Raw genomic sequence first — 20,819 nt, 5'->3', positions numbered from 1 at the left:
ATTCCTGTGGCAAAGAGGAGAAACTCAAGCCAAGCACCGAGAGGAGGGAAAAGAAAGCGCTAAGAGGAAAAGAAGAGTCTTAAACAAAGGAAGAAAACCCCAGAGTGGGACAAAGAAGACACCCAATGTGAGATTTGCAGTTGGATGAGGAAAGTGGAGACAGCGAAAGTGGAATAAAACTTGAGGAGAAGATAATAGTTGAAGATCGGAAAGGGACAGAGGGAGAGAGAGAAAAGAGGAGAGCGATAGAGGGATTCTGAGCCATCAGGAGAGAAAGTGGGTTGCAGTGCGGTGGGGACTAAGTCGCAGGAAGTAAAGGATAGGAAGAGGACTCTGTGGTGTGACAGGGAGGTGGGGAATGATAAGAAAGAGAAACAAGAGGCAAGGTGAATGATGAATTGACTTCTGCCCTGTGGGACTACAAGTATGAGTAAAGGCTAACACGTCCACTCAGCCCTCACACATCTACAACTCAATGCCAACACAATCATAAAAGTAAAATAGGCACAGATATACCTCCTTTGCCTTTTGTGGTAACTTGGGCCTAGTGAAGGCTATACTGTCAAGTGGATGTGAATATGGGTCAGTAGCAACCCAAACAGCGAAGTATAATAGTCCAAAATAAAAGAATGTTGAAATAAAAGTACATACTTTAATCAAACATACCATGTTCAATAATAACTAACTCGAAAACAACATAAATACCCATCCCTGTAGAAGGAACACAGAATATGCAAAAATAGAATAAATTTAGGGTAACGAGACAGCGAGAGAAAAGACAATACACATCACAATCCTCAAAGGATTTGTTCTTGGCCTGCAAAAAGGGATTGGTATGGTATGGTATTGTTTATTTATATAGCGCCTACACAGAGGCAAATGTTTCAAAGCACTCAAGGAGCGTGGTCACGTGGGGAATAACAAACAGTCACTCAAAGCCCTTGAAATTCTGAGACAGGCAGAGTAAGTGCATAAAAAATACATGTAACAGTTTTCCAGACAGCAAATAGGCCGGGCAGCGGTTCTGCAGTTTTAACAGTGCAATTAAGGGACAAAGACAAGGGAGACAGACAGACGATCTTCAGGCGCGGTGTGTAAAGATCGCGCAAGTACCAGAGGGTCACAGAGAGGGGGAGGAACAAGTGCACCCAGTCGGTTGAGACTGGGGTAAGTGTTGAGAGATCCACACTCTAGGGTTAATTTCTCAAGTGCATTGAGTGTGGGTGGGGTGTAGGGCCCTGAGGCAAGTGCGAGAGAGGACTGGCAGGGGTGCCGGGGACCAGTGAGACTCTCAGGTACAAACAGCAGCCAGTCAGCATGCTGTGAAGAAGAGGAGGGGGGGAGGAAAAACAAAACATAACTGGTATTGGCAGGTTAGAGCGAGATGGAAGGAAGAGAAGAGGAAAGCCTTGATGAGTTTCCAGAATTTAAGGAGACACGGCTCAAGACAGAGGGTGGCAGGGAGGCTGTTCCAGAAGGAGGCACCTGCAGAGGATAAGGATCTCCCTCCAAACCATCTCACTCCCAGCAGATTGGATGTAGATGAGTGGAGGGCTCATGAGGGACAGTATTTAGGTAGGCAGTGTTGCAGGTAGGTAGGTCCCAGACCCCAGAAAGCCTTGTGAACAATGTACATAGTCTTGAATTTGATCCTTGCAGCCATGGGGAGTCAGGGAAAGGATTTCAGTGCCAGAGAGATGCAGTCCCTGGGCTTGAGGCCAATGATAAGTCTCACGTTTCTGTTCTGGGTGAGCTGCAGAGGGTGCAGGGCAGAAGAAGGGAGGTTTGGGAAGAGGCTGTTGCACTAGCCCAGTCTGGAGAGAATCAGGGCCCTAGAGACAGTGAGTCTTTGGGGGAAAGTGAGAGAAGGTAGAGTACCCCTGAGGAGGGGAAGCTGAAAGTTAGATTTTTTTAGAGATGTCTGAGATGTGAGAGGCGAAGGAGAGAGTGCAGTCAAAGTTGACCCCAAGGTTCCTAGCCCTGCAGGTGGGTGTGGACGCAGGACCAAGGAAGGCCAGCCAGAGCGAAAGTGGGAAAGCGGGAGCAGGGGTCCCAATGCGAACAATCTCAGTCTTAGTGGCGTTGAGGTAGAGGTCATTTCCAGCACACCAAGACTGAATAGCGGACAGACAGTCAGATATGAGTGAGGAGGAGGAGGTGGCGGCTGAGGGTAGCCTGAAAGATAGTTATGTGTTGTCTGTGTAGAACTGGAAGTTAGAGGTGATGCCAGGCATACCAGGGTGACCATATAGACATTGAAAAACCAAGGGGATAGGTTAGATCCCTGGGAAACGCCACAGGTTGAGAAAGTAATAGTCGAGTGAAAGGCTCCAAGTTCCACCTGGGATGGGCGGTCGGAAAGGAAGGAGGTTAACCACGTTAGAACCTGATCTGTGATTTCCACGGTGTCACTGAGACTTGCGATCAGGATGTTGTGGTTAACCGTGTCAAAGGCAGAGGAGAGATCAAGGAGAATTCGGATAGAGGGGGTATTAGTGTCAAGATTTGAGAGCAGGTCCTCACGGGTGTTCAGAAGAGCAGTTTCCGTGCCCCTGGATGCTCTAAAGCCAGATTGATGGTTGTGGAAGGAACCTACAGATTCAGTGTGGAGGGTCAACTGAGAGCTAGCCAGTTTCTCCAGTAGTTTGCCCAAGAAAGGAGTGATGGAGATAGGGTAGTAGTTTGCCAGAATAGAGGGGTTGGCAGAGGGTTTTTTGAGCAGAGGGTGCACAAGGGAGTGCTTCAGTGCAGTTGAAACGCTCCAATGGATAACAAGTGCTTGTAGAGATCAGGCAAGGCTGGGGTGAGGGAGTCGATATTGTCTTTAATGGTTTGTTTGGATAAAGCCTTCATAGATCAGACTTGTCTGGTGACCTCATCAGGTGTGATGGGCAAAAGAGAAGACAGGGTGAGGGTTGGCCAATCGAGGCTTCAGTGTTGGTGTATGCTGTGGTGTGGAAGATAGGGTGGAGAGGATATCTTAGGTTTTTGTGGTGAATTGTGCAGCCAAGGCCGAGCAAAGAACCTGGGTGGGTGTGACAGAATAAGAGGCTGCTGCAGTATTGGCCAGTTCCTTGCAGACTTAAAAGTTTGGCCATGTTGTTAGATGCTGCGGAGATGCAGGCTTGAATAAAGATTGCTTTCTTGGTGCGGATGCAGAGTGGATAATACCTTTGAAGGAGGTGGCCCAACGCATTCCATTTCCACTCAGCTGCCCTACACTTTGCGTTTAAGGGCAGCCAGGTCGGAGTCATACCAAGAGTTTAACTTTTTGGAAGGCTTCAGTCAGACTCTCATGACAGGGGCAAGAATGTCAAGAGTGTTGGAGATGGAGAGATTGAGGTTAGCGAGGTCTGTGTCAGGGTGGGAGTCAGCCGAAGGAGTGGATGGAGGAGAGCAGGAGGAGGCAAACACAGCCACTATCACCTTTTTCATGGGTCTGGTGACTTTGAAGCCAAGTGACTGTGCCAGATGTACTGCTGGAAGAGGAGAGGGGAGCTTCAGGTGAGTTGAGAGAAGAGAGTGGTCAGTCCAAGAGAGGGAGGTAGTGAGAGGCATAGAGAGAGGGATGTCAGTAGATATAAGGGCATCCAAGGTGTGGCCTGCAGTGTGTGTGTGGGGCCAGAGGGAAGGATAGAAAGGCAAAGAGTTGCAGAGTTTGCGGAAAGGACCTGAGGAGTCAGGAGAGTCCAGATGGATGTCAAGATCATCCATCAGGAGGAGTTGAGAAGACGAGGGGGAAGGGAGGAAGACAGGTCAGCCCATTCATAAAGGAAGAGAGTGGACTGACCTTGTGGCCGATAGAAGGTGGCCATAATGAGAGAGGATTTTGGGGATAGTGGGAGTTTGCAGACTAGGCAGTCGAATGATGAGTAGGCCTGAGTAGGGATGATGGAGACAGTTATGCATTCTGGGAAGATAAGTGCCCCTCCCCCGCCTGTCTTTCTAGGCCTGGGGGCAGAGAGGATTTTGTAGCCTTCATGGAGGAGTGTGTCAAAGCTTGTGACAGAGCTATCCTTGAACCAGGTCTCAATGACGGCAAACACATCAAGATCCATGAGTTCGAGGAGGTTACAGATGTCTGACGAGTGCTTGACAGCAGAGCGGTTGTTGAGAGTGGCAATGTGGAGCAGCTTGCAATCTTTTAGGGTCTTCCTCTGGGAGGCACGGGGGTCCCCCCAGAGGGTGGCAAGAGGGCCATAGGGATAGTGGAGGATGGCAGAGGAGGCGAGGCTGACAAGGGAGCCGGGACAGTAAAGCAGGGTAGGGGCACCTGTACAGAGGAGGAAGAAGGCACAGAGGGCATGGGAGCCTGGCTGGTGCGATAGGTGAGGTTAGAGAGGCGAGGGAGCAGCCTGTCGAAGAGAAGAAGGTTTGGTTGAGGACCCTGAACCATGATGGTGCCTTTGAGATAAACATTAATGATGACTCTGGAAATGGCAAAGAGGTCAAGATTCATGTGTCCTAGCCAGTCTCAAAGGCCCAAAATGGACCAGGGGGACAGATATCAGTCAATAATAACTCTGCTTTGTCTTGGCGGTTCGGCAACAGTAAGCCAGGCTTCTGGGTGTTATTTGGTTGTTCGATGCGGTCCAAATTGCACTAGTTGTGGATGTCCAATGGCAAGCAAATGTAGTTAGGTCCAACTGAAGAAGGCTGTGGTTCAAAACATTACTCCAGCTATGCACGTAAGGAGGTTAACGGGTTTGGTTTGTTCCGTAGTTGAGGTTTGACAGCAGAAGGGCTGATGACGGAATGCGCAGGCAAGATGATTTGATGCAGAGGCTTGAAGGACACAGTTCGGAAAGACCACCAGGGATGGCTTGATCATCGACTCATTCGGAGATGAAGAGCTCGCGTGGTGCAGCGGCAAACGGGTTTCAACATACAGGACATCGGTTTGAACTTTCAGCAAGTGCCCAAGACAGTTCCCAGAGGGCCCTCATTTTTCAATCTCAGTCGAACATGTTTGAATCATGGCTCGCAGTGGTCCAAAGGCAAACTGTAATGAATCCTGGCTAGCTTGTCTCTTAGGAGCTGTAAGTCACACTTCAGGTTCTCAGGGACAAGATAAGCCCTTTCTGTCTGGCTCCCAACATGCCAATATGGGGAGGCTGGCACACACCTCTCAGGGGCCCTGCAACAGTGTGGCTGGCAGAGGTGCATGTCTTGGTCAAGCAACAATTCACCCCCAATTACCCCCAGGGATGGTTAGGGGACAAAGATTGCCTCTGCCTTGAAACATATGCCTTCACCTCACAACTGGTAGACTTGGAAAGGACTGCTCTCCCAACAGGGTCCAACAACATCTTCTTGAAGGTTTGAAGCCCAGAGATGATTCAAAGAATTGTTGGGTAACCCCTTCTTTTGAAGGCAAAAGCCCACAGGTGATTGTACTAAAGCTAGGCTGCTTTATGGGTCCAATCCCTGTTCTAGGAACAAGTGGACTTTGCTGTATTACATTAGGCCAAAAGTGCTTTGTGCTACAGGAAGTGGAGATGACATGAAGGAAAGATTGAGGCAGAGCGAAACAAGATAGTGGAATCCTCCTCCAACTGCAAAGAGATCCCACTGTCTACACTAGCAAAGCCCCCTTCCCTTCTCAAAAGAATCAAAGGTCTTTAGATATGCAGCACCCTGGTGTGAAGACTAGCCTTTTGTGAATGAGCGTGCCCTTTGATTCCTGTTGAGTGGCTGTCTCTCTAGGGTGGGGTTTCTTGCCTCAGAAAGAAACAAAGAGGCAATTCACAAGGCTACAGTCTTGCCAGCATTGGCAACGTCCAGTCTGTCTTGGGAGAATACACATAACCCCTCGACAACTGAACTAGGGCTGATACATGTGCAATGTCAGTTTGATGTGGCTTAGATAACTTTAAGAGATGCTGGCTGGGTCAGATATGGCTTATATTTACTGTTTAACTTGCCACCAGGACAACATCCTCAAAGTAATGTAGTTTTGGGAACAGGGGTGCATACCTTTAAATGCCCTGCTGGTGCAGAGACTTAGCTGCCACTGCAGCTGTGAAGAAGGCGACTGTGTCCTCTGAACTTGCTCTGTGCCACTGGTACCCCAGGTGCTGCAGATCCAGATACTGATGCAGTAGGGCACACTTACACACTATGATTATTGCATGGAGATACACATGTGGCAATTCCTCACAAAAAGGCAGAAGAAAGGAAAGTGAAAGTGGACAGAGTAAAAGAAACAAACTGAGGAGGAACAGGGAAAATGCAAAGTTCCAAGAGGATCCAAAAACTACACTGGAAAGGAGCGAATAAGGAGAATTTGATGAGGGATTCTCAAGGACCCCCAAGAAACACAGAGAAGAAGCAGAAAGCACAAGGAAAGGGGGGGAGGTTGGTGAACCCAGGGACAAGAGCACAAGTAAAAGTAGTTTCATTTAATAAAAGTATTAGACCCCCCAAAAAATAAAAAAGATAGAAACCCTTTAAGAAGAGTGAGACATTCAACAAGAGGTAACAAAGAAATACAAATAAAGCAAGAGGAGACGAGAAAACACAAGCATTTCTTTTAGTAAAGCAGTAGGAACAGGCACCCGATTGGGGTGGTAGAGACTATGGGGATATGGATAACCTGCCTAAATAACAACCTGGAAGAAAACCCACCCAAGATTGGAGAAAAGTCTCAGCCTCTTTACCCCATCCTACCTCCACCTTTTTAATAATAAACCTGAGATTGGAATACTAAGGCGGTGAGGGATACCAAAGCAAAAGAATACAACCCACTGACATCCAGTCTCCCACATCCACTAGGAAAATATTGGGCAGGTGACTCTTGGACATTGAGTATTAAGGAGGAAACTGTCGACAGCATTTAGCTTAGAGGCTCCATGTGTTGTTAGTAGGAGTGAGCGAAACGTTCACACGCTAAGTGGACAGTGCGGAATCCACACCGGAGTACGCTTCCGCCCAATCTGCGAAATCAGCATTTTTTTTCCCGCCACCACTGACATTATGCCCAGCTTCATGCTGTTTTCAACAGTATGCGGTGCTTTGTTACCATGTTATTTTCATGTTGCGCGACGTGAAATTTCGCACACATGTTTTTTCCATCTGTGCTAGTTTCATGCATCGACACGAGAAAAATTGCATGGTTTTTCGATTTGCGATCAGTTTGCGCAGTGAGACAATAAACTTTGTGTGTGTCTTTTATTGATCCGTGCTGAGTTTGTGACATGAGAAAATTCATGCGGGTCGTTTTTTTATCCATACTACTTACGTGCAGTGGCATGAGAAACTTGAAGTGTTTTTTTTTAGATCTGTGGTAGTTTCCTGGATCAGCACGAGAATCTTTCCATGATCCGTGCTAGTTTCATGCAGCTGCATGAGAAACTTCACACAGCTTTTTTGTTCGATTGTGGTAGGTTCGCACAGAGGCACAATGAACTTTGCACAGCTTTTTATTCGATTCATACTAGTTTCACGCAGGTACATGAGAAACTTTGTGCCGCTCTTTTCAATTCATTCGATGTTCGTGCTGCAGCACAAGAAACTTCATTCTGGTTTTTTCGATTTGTGCTAGGTTCACGCAGCGGCACAAGACACTTCATTCCACTCTTTTCGATTTGTGCTAGGCTGGTGCAGCAGCATGAGAAACATTTTGCGTTTCGTTTTGGGTCGCAAGACGGTATGCAAAACTTTGCACCACTTTTTTCGATACGAAGGAGTGGCGTTAATGGCAGTTTTCAGAGAAAGTGATCAAAATCTTTCAGATTTCTCTTTTGCGGCAGATGGAACGGAATTTCACAATTTAGACCAGCCCTAGTTGTTGCACCGGGCACTTGCATTGGAGACTAACGAAAGTAGCCCATGCATGAAAATGGGTAGTGTACTGTTGAGCTCAGCAGGGTAAAGGCACTATACAATCAGTGGGGTATTTTGTATTGTACTCATGTACAAGAAAAATAAATAAATAAATACATAAATTTAAAAAAAATCATATGCGACTGGGGACTGGGTTTCATCAGATACTGAAAATAAATAAAAATACATCGAGAAATGCTAAATAATAGTTTGATCGGCAGTTATAAAGGGTAAAAACAAAGGACCTGTTGCAACTCATGCAAAATGACTTGGACACTGCATATTTTTCAAGGACAAGCCAAAAAAAGAAAATGTAACTTGCTTGACATTAAAAAATGAGTGGCATTTCTTAAGAGAGACCTTTTACAAGGTGTGTATTGAATTACACACAATGTGTGTCCCATTACTGCCCTCCACTAATAAATAGCCTTTTAGAAGCTAGATTTAAAATATACACTCTTTTGACAGTATTTAAGGTCTATTTTTATTGTGTATCCTGCATTAAGCTGTACATAACGTGGTACAACTGTACAAGTGGCACCTGAGTACATATAATCAAAAACACAGCATTTAATCCATCAACCTCGCCCGCTGTAAGCATGTTGATGTGGTTCAACCCATGGTGACAAGAACCTAGGAGTCACCTAACATGCAATTGCAAAACATGTGAACAAATCATGACAGGTTCTTTAAAAAGTTGCAAAGACGTAATATTTAATGTAAATATATTGCCTCTTTAGAGCCCACTTGGCCATTTTACCCTCCACGATTTGTTTGGGTGGGAAATGGTGAGTTATTTGTACCACTAAAATGCTCTGCATCAAGCTCTTTCACGGTTTTACAAGGGCAATGGGTCTCATTCTGGATTTGGTGGTATAGCCATAACACCAAACTCCAGTCACTTTACCGCCGCTCATAATCTGACGGATTCCACCAGTTCATGAGTTGCAGTAAGGTGGTGTCAACACACATACCCAACAGACCCTGCTGAAAAATGAAATCCCAATGAAGGGGCCACATGTATGCTAGATATTCCAGAGCGAACGTACACAGAAAAAAAGGGGGAAGGGCAGAGCGGGAAGGAGAGAGGCTGATGACGAATAGGGCCTGAGTTTAGGATCAGGCAGCAAAGGAGGGAACAGCGTACAGGCTGCTACATACAGAAATAACAGCAAGAGGCCTACATTTTGGCATTCTTAACCCGTTCCACGGGCCATACCAGGGGTAACGTCCTGGCAGTTCGAGTTAATGGCCCAAGCGAAGCGAGGGTGGTTAACTAGGGTACCAGGACATTAGCCCCGTCATGGTCTGTGGAATGGGTCATGAACAACACCATTTGCACCATATGTTACCAAAGCGGTAACCCGGGGTGTTAGAAAAAAAGTATTTTCATTCCTTGAACGGGACGGCATGTGCGTCCCGTTCAACGAATTAAAATGCTTGGTCAAGATGGCTGCCATGGTAGTAGAAGATGGGGCTTGTACAGAGCCCTTCCTCCATTACCTTGGCGGCTGGGAAAGAAAGAGGCATGGGAGCAATCAGCTAAGTGGGGTTGGAGACGGGGAAGAGATTATTAAAAAATTAAAAAAGGGAACAGAGGGTGGGGGGTGATGGCAGGCTACAGAGTCGGCAATCAGGCTGCTTGGATTGCAGGCTAGATCGGGAATATCAGCCTGCGTTTCTAGCCTCCTGATTGGCCAGCACCCACTAAAGCTAATGCTTTAGCGTATCACACTCTACCAGCTGAATCAAAAGAGGAGCCACATAAGTGCATTCTGGCCCTATGACAAGATGGGGTCATCATTACCACTGCTCTGTGAAGGGCTTCATACGAAGTAAAGTTTCAGTGCTATCCTATAAATCAGATGGCTCAGTTCTTGTTACCTGTCCTGTGGGAGAGAGTTTCACAAATCGATTCCTGGAACCAACAGTCGACTTCATTCCAAATGTCTTCAGCATATACGAGTTTGCCGACTGAGAATGGGATGTCTGGGATTGATGTGGACTCTCTGGTTTCTTTGGTGACTCGGTTTGATGAGTATTTGGGACCAGGATCCAATGGGATTTCCTGGTGATGCTGCTCTCCGGTTTCTGTAAGCCATTTTTTGCAGTGACATAAATCGCTGGTTACTTTGCCTACCATCACACACAGGTCTGATTGAAATCCTGTGCATTGGAAGGGGTTGTAAATAAAATGTTTGGAAAAGGCTCTCGAAGAGAAGTAGTGGATAAGCAAAAAAAGCCTAACCCCCATTGGTTTGTAAAGTCACTTTGGCCGGCTTCACACCCTTGCAGATTAAAGGGACACAGGCCCAAAACTGCAGAGGCTAGCATAGTTGAACACAGCACTGCTTATGGGCCACTGGCTATTTGATCACTGTAATGCTCACCAATTTTCTTTTCTTTGAGGACTCTATGGGAGACAGTACCAGTTGCACTAGCATGGAAACAGGCGTGCCCCAATGACAGAAAAACCCTTTCATTTAATGTCATTAAAGAATAATGGAATATCCAGTAACACCAGACACTGTTGCCAGGTTATGAAGGTAAAAAGTAATCTTGAGAGTGAACGTCCAATGTTGAAAAGTTTGGATAAGAGAATTGAAGCACGTAAAAGCCTATTGTTTGCATGACACAATGAACCACAGCCTTTCTCTTGCAACGTTTATATTTAAGCAAAATACTTTTCACTGGGTGCATGTACAAATCAGGAGATGATGAATAAGGTCAGTATAGTATCTTAGTGTGAGGTTTATATGTAATGTATACGCAGTCCTTGCTTCCCGCCTGCTGGAGCGTGAGTGAAATGTTTGTGTTAGAATAATCAGAGGATTTGAGCTGGGGGCGGTTGAACGTGGGGAGAGTTGAAGGCTGGGCGTGTGTGTGAGCAGCAGTGCGGGGCGCCGGGTGAACATGGTCAATTGTGCTCAAAGGAGATAAAGAACAAGAAAGAAGAAGCTGTGCAAAGTATGCAGAGGCTCAGCATTAAGGGAATGCAAGAAGCAGATGAACAAGGGCAAGTCAATGCATTGCGGATCAAAGACAGGGGTGAGATCACTACGGGCAAGAACTACAAAGTTAAAGGTTTTGATTACAAAGGTCGTTCTTCCAGAGGAAGAAATTGGGCGTGAGGGGAGCAAAGAGGTCAAAATGATCAGAAATTCCTGGGTCATCAGTCAAGAGAAGTGGAGAGATGTTATAATTGTGGGAGATTTGGTCACTATGCGAATACTAGGCTGTGCCCAGCCTTTGGACAGAAGTGTGGTAATTGTGGATTAAAGGGCCATTTTGCAGTCACTTGCAGAAGAAAGAAGAAAGTATTGGCGATTGTAGACGAAGAGGAAGAATCAGAGGAAGAAAGGGTGTTCTTTATACATGAGCCTCCTGATGGGGAGTCTATATGTCCGACCTGTGAAGTGATTGTTGACAATTGGAAGCTGAAGGTGAAGGTAGACAGTTGTTCGCCATGGACGATAATTACTAAGAGAACTTGGCAGAACTTTTTGGCAAGTGGTTTTAGGAGTGAATTGTATGCTTCAGACATAAGGAATCCTAGTGGGTTTGAAGGATCCAGGATCAAGATAATTGGATGGTTTACGTCCATTATTCAATTCAAGGACAGACGTTCCCAAGTGAAGGTTTATGTTGCAGAGAAAGGTGTGAATGTTATAGGGTGGAGAGACCAAGCTGGTTTGAGGATCAGGTTGGATCCATGTGACAAAGGGCAAATTCTTGTTGTGAACTGTAGTCAAACGCGAGGAAAAGTGACCACAACTATTGGGAATGAGGTTCAAATGAATTTAGGTCTGTTAAAGAATTGTTCACATAGGATACGTCTCAAGAAGGGAGCTACACCTGTCAAACACTCGAGGTCTAGACCTGTTTCTTTTGCTATCGCAGATAAAGTTGAGCAGGAATTGTCTAGTTTGGAATCTGAAGGGGTTATAGAAAGGATTGAATCCTCGGAATGGGTGAGCCCCATAGTGGTTGCGTTGAAAAAAAATGGCAAACTTAGGATTTGTGTTGACCTAAGAGATGTCAACAAGAACATTGTCACAGATACTTTTCCTCTTCCTATTATTTCAGAGATGTTGAATCGCATTGGGAATGCGGACTTGTTTTCCACATTGGATCTTTCAAGCGCCTATCATCAAATTTCACTCACTGAAGATTGCAGGGATATTACGGCATTTATCACGCCACATGGTTTATACAGATATAAACGCATGCAGTTTGGCCTAGCGTCTGCGGCGGCAGTGTTTCAAAGGGTCATGATGCATGTCCTTAAGGGTTTGAGTGGAACACTGGTTTACCAAGATGATATTATTGTATTTGGAAAAGGTTCTGAAGAGCACGATAGGAGGTTGAAAGAAGTGTTGAAAAGATTGGAGAATGTTGGGTTAAAGATTGAACGGAGCAAGTGTAAATTTGGATTGGAAGAGGTTGAATATTTAGGCCATACAGTAAATGGCAAAGGGTACAAACCCAAAAGAGATGCCATGAGGGCAATTAAAGAGTCACCTAGTCCCAATAGCAAAGACGAGTTGAGATCTTTTCTGGGGTTGTGCGAGTATTACAACAGATTTGTTAAAAATTTCGCAAGTGTAACAGAACCATTGAGAAGGTTGCTAAAAAAAGATGCAAAGTTTACATGGAGTGACGAATGCAAGGAGGCTGTTGAATGCATAAAGAGAGAAATTTGTAACTCTTTGGAATTGGGAGGATTTGAGTTTGGAAGGTTGACCAAGATCACGGTGGATGCCAGTGGGAGTGGATTAGGGGCAGTCTTATCACAAGTAGAGGAAGGTGCCAAGGAAAAGATTATTAGTCATGCATCGAGAGCTATTTCAGAGACTGAGGGTAAATATTCAGTAATTGAAAAAGAGCTGTTAGCTTGTTCGTAGGCGGTAAATTACTTTAGGAAATACCTGTGGGGAAGTAAGTTTGTAATTCAGACGGATCACAAACCCCTTATTGAGGTTCTCACGGTGAAGGGAATGTGCAAAGCTTCACTGAGGTTAGCAAGATTAAGTCCTAAACTTCAGGATTATCATTTTTCAGTGAAGTATGTACCAGGGAAAAGGAATGTGGTTGCTGATTTCTTGTCACGGTTGCCATTGAGGGATGTTGAGAAACCGGGGGATGTTGATGATGAGATGGTAGCTGTTGTTTTTGAGGTCACGTCTAAGGATACTTGGATTGAAGAGTTCAATAGAGATGGAGAGTTACAAGAGATAAAGGGATTTACTGAATCTGGATGGCCTGAGAAGAAATTGGTTAGTGAGGGTTGTTTGAGGTTTTGGGAAGTAAGGAATGAGTTGTCTATGGACGATGGATTTTTAGTGAGGGGAGATAAATTGATTCCTCCAAGGAATTTGCGTCAAGAGCTTATTGAGAAGGCACACCAAGGTCATCCTGGTATCACGGGCACGAAGAATAATGTGAGGTCGAAATACTGGTGGCCAGGGATGGATCTTATGGTTGAGAGATTCATTCGAAATTGCTGGCCATGCCAGAACTGTGACAAGAGCTGCAAGAGTATCAAGTTGGAGCCGATCAATATTTGTAAGGGAGAGGCACCATGGGAGAAGGTAGGGATTGATATTGTTGGGCCATATTCGAAACTGGTTGGTGAGAAAAGGTTCCTAATAGTTTTAGTTGATTACTATTCGGGGTGGCTTGAAGTAAAAGCTGTAAGTAAGATCGACACTGATGAAGTTAAGTTTATCATGCAGGTTTGCAGCAGGGAAGGATTTCCTAAAACTATCATTAGTGACAATGGGGTGCAATTCAGAAGTAGAGAAATTAGAGATTTTGCCAAAAGATCAGGAATTGAGTGGAGATTTTCAGCGTTGTATCATCCACAAACTAATGGGTTGGTGGAAAGGTGTAACCGTGTGGTAGTAGAAACTGTGGAATTAGCTTTGAGAAACAATTTGTCTGTGGAAGAGGCTCTTAAGGAAAGGATATGGAGCATTAGGATGTCTGTCAAAAGGGATATGGAGGTCTCTCTGTTTGAATTGATGAGGGGAGGACCCCTAACACTTTACTTAATCCAGAGTGGGTCAATCACAGGGGAAGTTTAGGAGATGGAAAAAGGGGTTTCGACAATGGATCTAGATCGAGGATCTCACGAGGAGATTTTGTAAGATTTAGGTTTGGGCGTGATGTGAGAAAGGGTGAGTCTAAATACAGTGATCCTGTTAAGGTGATACAAGTATTCAAGAGAGCGATCAAAGTTAGTGGTGGGCCTGTGTGGAATTTGGATAGAGTCAGCAAGTGGATGTGGGGAGGTAAGCATGTGGAAGATAAACGAGTTGGATGTCAGAGAAGTGCGTTTGAGTTATTTGGAGATGAGCAGGTTCAGGAGGTGAACGAGAACATGAATGCAGGCATGTTGAGACAAGTCGGGGAAGTGAATGTGGATCAAGGCATTGAAAGAAGTGACATTGCAGAGCGCAGGATGGTGCGTTGCACGCGAGAGAGGAGGTTGCCAGCATGGTCTAGAGATTACGTTATGGAGAGTTAAGGAAATTTATATGTATATGTTTTTTTACTTAACAAGGCTGTTTTCAAACTTGTGTCAGACAGAATTGTGAAATGTTTCCTCTGTTATTTCTTTTGTTATTTAATTTAAGAAAAGGGGGATGTTGTAGTATCTTAGTGTGAGGTTTATATGTAATGTATACGCAGACCTGGCTTCCCGCCTGCTGGAGCGTGAGTGGAATGTTTGTGTTAGAATAATCAGAGGATTCGAGCTGGGGGCGGTTGAACGTGGGGAGAGTTGAAGGCTGGGCATGTGTGTGAGCAGCAGTGCGGGGCGCCGGGCTGTAACCCTCTATGTAAATAAATACTGTTGGTCGGCTCACCGTGTCGGTGTATACTTCAGTCAGTTAGTGACTATTGACTAAATCAGTTATTGCAGGCACACAGACAGGGTCGGCCTAAGCGGCAGCAGCGTCCTCAGTGAATTGGCGCCCCAGCATGCCCCTGGTTCACAGAGGGAGGTGGTGGGGAGGGGGCAGGAACGCCACATTTGTTCCAGCTCCCCACTCTGGCACCTGGCAGAGAGGTAATCACTGGAATAGGACGCTCATGCTAATGCTGAGTGCCCTATTCCAATGAAAACTGCCTCGTGCCTGCGTGGGAACGAGCGGTAATCATCTGACTACTTTGCATCAGCACCCTATTGTTATTGAATGCACCTGGCCACCGGTGGCGCATTTAATAACAAAAGGGTGCCTGCCGCACCTTCTCCCACTCCGCCAGCTCGGGGGAGCCCTTGAAAGAGTCCTCCGAGCTGGCACGGCAGGGGGCTAATGGCGCCATGGGGGCATGGTGCCCTGGGTGGTCGCCCGGCCCGCCCTGTCCTAAGGCTGGCCCTGCACACAGAGGGCGCTTATGAAACAATTGATACATTTTTGTCAGTTTTTGCAGTGCCTTTCTATTCGGGTGTAAATTGGCTCCTACCTCAGGGGCCACAAAATTGGCCGTGTAGCATGGCGTCATCAGCAGTCCATTCTCAGCTCGCAACTGCTTGGCAAACCCAAAATCGCAGATTCTGATGGAGTCCGGGTTCCCCGATTCATCCATGTACAGAATGTTACTTGGCTTCAGATCTCGATGGACCACCTTAAAGATGCCAGTGGGAGAAGGAGAGGGGAATTAATCATGATGATCAGGGCCCACACTGCGCATGCAACTTTCAAGATGGCTTCAGGAACCAGTTCAACTTGTTCTGCATTTAGCCCCGGGACGAATGCACACTCCGACAACGGAGTTACTAACCACCACTTAATAATGCAGCTGGGACAGGTCTTGCAAGAGTACGTTCAAACAGTAAAATGTTCAATGTACAAACGTGACACAATACACTGGCGCATGCGTGATAATTTTCCTCGACCCGTCAGGACCTGTTCAGTGCATTCTAAACACTTGGGGAAGCCTGCGTCACCACACACGCAACAATACGACGAGTGAAAGCAACTTACGCATCTAGGGCACAAGTCCAGGACAAGGAAAAGCCTGTTTTATGCATTGAGAATAAAGGGCGAGCGGATGGGTTTTACATTGTTTTACGTAAATTACTTCGTTGCAATTCACTTCGACAACATCACTTTTTCAGATACTTTATTTCAATGGTATGATCCCCACACCCGCGCCACTACTACCCACCAACCTCCTTACTTCCCCATTACCACAATTCCTCAAAAAACATATACAAAATAACTTCCCCACGAAGTAATGTTGTCGAAGTAAATTACAACGTAGTAATTTAGTTCAGCAAAACAGCAGTATACAGAATTGCCAATCAATGGAATGTTGATAACGGGACAAGCCAGCTTTTACAGGCCATCAACAGTGTAGCTCACAGAAACTATGCTAGGATCTCTGTGGGCAGATGAGAAGTACAAGATTGGACGACCGGCGTGTAGTTCAGATGTCAGCGTAGTCTCAATTGCCATCAAATGGTGTTCTTTGCATGCACTGGCCATTTCTATCGCGTCCTGTTTATCCTCTGCTTCAATCATGAATGCATGCGTGTGTGCCATGTGTGAGGCCGCCAGATAGAAGATGGAAGGCAAGATGTCATGCTTGGCAGCGCCACTCCTACAGGGCACCTCTCCAACCAAAGTCCTCGTTAATGCGTTGGCAGCCTCTGAGCTCTGCGCCTGCGCCCGGACCTGCTCCGCATTCAAGAACTGCGGCTTCTACGCAAGGAGCGCCCACAGCCCATGTGCTGATGATGCGCCTAACCTGTACAAGTGGCTGTTCCAAAGCCATCAGTGGCAACCCCGGGACAGTAAAAACTACGGAGCCTGTTTAAATATTCCCCAATGTTCCTGTGAAAGTTGGGAAAAGGCGCAAAACATTCAGGCAAGATTCACAAAGTGCATCAGAGTGGGGTGCACTCCCGTGTGTGCTTCCCCTCGACCTGCCTCTTCCTGATCAGACCAAGTGAAGGCACAACAGAGAATGAAGTCATGTCTGGCTCCAGGCTACCTTGCTGGTCTGCGCTGGTCATGCACATCACGCGCGTTGCTATACCATGTTCGCCCCTTTTTGTGGGTTCACAGGAACACAAGCTGACTAGTTCTTTCAGGCCTATATCCATGTAGCTAATGGGAGCGTTGTCTGCTGACATCAGTGGGCCCTGGCCATGTACCCTGTCGATTCCTGGAGTACAATGACTACAGATGTACTGGGCATGCACATAATACTCGCTAAGCAGAAGGGCCAGGCTCTGCCACCCATGCGCTGTTCTATCAGTGTTTTGTGAATAGCATTGTGGGGCTCCTGCTTAGTGACACGGGCTTTAAACACTTACATGTATGATCATTGTTGCCACCTTGCACCGTAGAACTCTACCACGGTCAGTCATGGCAAGCAGACTGCCCTGACAGCTTATGTGGCCATCATTTCTGCTTTCCATATAATTATAGAGGAGAAGGTGGGCACACACACACTTACTCCTTGGGAGTGCAAGTAGTCCACGGTCTTGGTGATGATGCTGAGCACAGCACTAGCCTCTCGTTCCGAGAAACACTTTTGTCGCAGGATCCTGTCCAAGAGCTCTCCACCTCTCATCAGCTCCATCACCAGGTACACATACTTTCCATCATCGTAGACCTGAATTGAAAAGCACATCTGAGTTAGACTTTGACTGGCCGAGCGCCCATTTGCTCCGTGAAGTACATAAGAGGTCTGCATGCGCTGGTTAACGCTCCCTGGGAAGGTTTTAGCAGAGAAAACACTTTAAGAAGCAGAACTGAAGATGTTTCTCTTCTTACAAAGATAGGGACACATGGAATTGATATTTCAGGCTCACACAGAGATGTAGCACCTGTCTGTCCAACCTGAAAATGGTATGGAAAACAGTTTGATGTCTCTTGTTTGCATGTCTTGTTAGCTACAGTGGGTGAGAGATGGAATGTTGGTGAATGAGGAGTGCCTGACCCCCCAGAGAATCTATCTTGGAATGATGTGTGTGTGTGTTCCGAATGAGTGTTCTATGTAATTTGTGAGTTGGGGGCCTGACCGGAGTGAATGGGGTGGCTGGCAGGTCCCTTTTTTTGTTTGGATTACTAGGTAAGGCGAAACAATTGCATTGAAGTACAGCTGGGGAGAAATGTCAATAGAGGATGTGTAGGTGTTTGGCTAATTGCCCAACCAGTGACTGCCCATGGCCATGCTAATCCCTATGGCCATTCCCACTGTGTTCCTACTCCTTGCCCAAAACACCTCCTCATGGGAACTCTTTGTGCACTTTAATCAAGACTTAACATCAAAGTTTGCGTTCAAAGTGCCTCCCAGTGTTTTCTCAAAGCAGAGAGTTAATGATTTAAATGGAGTTGTAAACGCACTACTGGTGTGATAAAAATGCCAACCAGGTCTCTGCCTTTAGCAACCCAATTTACATGCACCATGCATTTCCTTCACTGATGTCTTATGAAAAACAAGCATTGGCAAAGTCAACAGTTTTGGCTTGTGTATAGTATTAGGCATTTGTCAGGAATTGCTATTATATGCCCAGATAATCACACCATTTTGAAGCTGCTACCATCGATGGCCAGTTAATACCAATACGGCAGTGCCTGGCAAGTGCTTTTCCTATGCCCGCACAAAAGCCCACACTGCTGGCATTGCTAATGCTTGTTCTTAAATGTGCTCTTAAGGGCTGTTGACTGAGACTGCGACTGAAGAAAGAAATCCTACCTTAAAGTTGACCTCTGCCTGCTGCTTCAACTTCATGCAGCAACTGAGTCCCTTTTAAAGTACAGCACAGATGTTCAGAATGCGATTCAACTTATTGGGGTCTACGCTTCTGGATAGCAATGCTGCGGATCCTGTTTCTAACCTTTTCTGTAATGAAGAGCGTGGAGCCAACGCTCCATTAAATGGAGGACATCTTCAAGTATCCCTGGCAGCTTTCTCAAATTAGGAGAATGTGCCATTCTAGGATGAATAAATCAGGCAGCGACCATGGTGTGCTAAGGTCAACGTTCAGCATGCCTTACAAAATGTGAGGTATCCGATCTGGCAAAGGGTTGGAACAAAAGGGTAATGAAATAACCATTTACATACATCAGAGGTATGGAATTTCTTCCTATTTGGGAAATGGAAATAAGTCCACATCACCCACAACACAAATATTATAGTTTTACAAACAAGTAATTTTTTCTCCAATCTAAATGCATTTTGCTACTAACTTGCTAATGGTTTTAGCTGACAATGATCAATGGGGAAAAGGCAACAGTGCACCACACAGCACCGCGAGAAATGTGCAATTTTGTATCCATTTATGAGAGTTTGCGTGAGGCACATTTGTATTTTGTGGAACGTGCCACTCAAATTGGCATTTTTGCTCCATTAAACTGACCGACTTCAATGAACGTGTGTCTAGTACGCATGCGTGTGCGGCCCAATGACTTTAGTCGAGGATGATGAATTGTAATTTTTGGCAGGGCTTTGTGGTAAAAAAATGTAAAAACAAAGAATGTAATGTAGTAGACATTTAAATTATGTTCACGGTGCACCACAGTATCCCCTCAACGACAGTAAGGCAATTACAAAAAACGTGTACCAAATGCTTAATAGTGTTTCATAAACGGATGCCTATCACAGGACCTCTATTGTCTTTGGAATTCTTATGTCCTTTTTCTTTCTTAAATACATCTGTTGCAGAATGGAGCCCCCACCCTTCCTTCATGATTTCAGATCATATCACGTTTGCTACAGCATCTACTTTTTAGCAACTCTGATAACAAGGGCGTCCCCAATCGGGGAACATATCAACATGCAGTGGTTAATGGTAGCATAAGGATGCTCTGCCCAGAAAAAGGTATCAAATAGTAGAAACTCAAAGAACACATCTTTGCTGTGCAGTAATTTCATATCGCCACTGCTATATTTACTGGCGCTTCACTTGCTTGACGGGCTCACGTGGATCTCAAGCTTAAAATGGGGGTATTTTGAGAAAATGACCGTGGCCATTTGGTTCAAAATGTCCACTTAGCAATCGCAGGGACCAGGTTGTTCCGCCAGCACTCTCCTGTGATCGACCGGGTGATGGCATATTTTGGACAGATATGGCTCTGGCTGTTGGCACAGTGGTGGAATTTAGGGTGAAGATGAAGAGAACTGTAATCTGTGTCCAATGCCTTCCACACTGTGTGCGTTTCCTTTTGTCGTGTTATGTACCAAATATCAAAATAGGGCTGACCTGAGATAGATTCCCATAGAAACCATGAACCCTGATTTGGAGCAAAGCAATATTTCGTACCAAACACATTACATAGATTCCCACCTGACTGCTGTGGTTTTACACATGTTGTATGTCCCCAATCCCTATGACCAGACAGAGGCAGAACGGGCCCAGTCGTCTCGATACACCCCAGCGTATCTGAAAGAACATTGATGTGTTTGGCTTGGAATGATTTAGTGTGCCCATGGAGGTGCAGATGCCCTGTTTCAGCCACAGTAAACACTTTGGAGATGCCCATTTGCTTTGAACTGAAACAACTATGACTATTTGGTGGCTGTGGTTACAACAGGCCGCAATGCAAGGTTGTGCAAGCACATCGAGACATCTCCAGGTGTGAATTTGTATACAGAATGTATTCTGTAGGTTTCTTAACTTGTGTCCATCACCCTTGCCCCATGGAAGTAGCCATGTACAATGCCCCATATTTTCAAAAGGGCTAAACATACACTGACAATAAGCTGGCAAGGGTGCAGAAGTGTTAATGTTAGCATGGGGTGAACATCAAAACATAAAAACAAATATAGACAAAAAGCATTTCAAAGCCACTTACATCCTTGAGTGTGATGATATTCGGATGCTGGCCATATCTCAGCAGAATTTCAATTTCCTCTGATGGGTCCCTTTTGCTCCTATCGATGATCTGGAATGAGGGGAGAACAAGATGTTGAGGGGCAATGCCAGTCAGGATACGTATGCATTTGCCATAACTATAAGCCAGTACTAAAACTCT

The 20,819-nt window shown here is 45.7% G+C and overlaps 1 protein-coding gene across 3 annotated transcripts in view; it reads right to left on the bottom strand.

Annotated features, from left to right (window-relative positions):
- The window catches only part of RPS6KA2 (ribosomal protein S6 kinase A2), a 1,317,456-nt gene that overhangs the window by 178,540 nt on the left and 1,118,097 nt on the right, over nt 1-20,819 (bottom strand). For all 3 annotated transcript variants that reach the window (XM_069607706.1, XM_069607704.1, XM_069607705.1), the window contains 3 exons: nt 20,640-20,729; nt 17,296-17,454; nt 15,295-15,456 (listed from right to left, as the gene is read on the bottom strand). In XM_069607706.1, coding sequence (XP_069463807.1) covers nt 15,295-15,456; nt 17,296-17,454; nt 20,640-20,729 — 411 coding nt within the window. The remainder of the gene's footprint in view (nt 1-15,294; nt 15,457-17,295; nt 17,455-20,639; nt 20,730-20,819) is intronic.

This window comes from Ambystoma mexicanum, chromosome 4q (genome assembly GCF_040938575.1).
Source record: "Ambystoma mexicanum isolate Mex_15411 chromosome 4q, UKY_AmexF1_1, whole genome shotgun sequence".
In the NCBI taxonomy this organism is placed as follows: domain Eukaryota; kingdom Metazoa; phylum Chordata; class Amphibia; order Caudata; family Ambystomatidae; genus Ambystoma; species Ambystoma mexicanum.
This window is presented reverse-complemented; position numbering and strand designations above follow the sequence as displayed.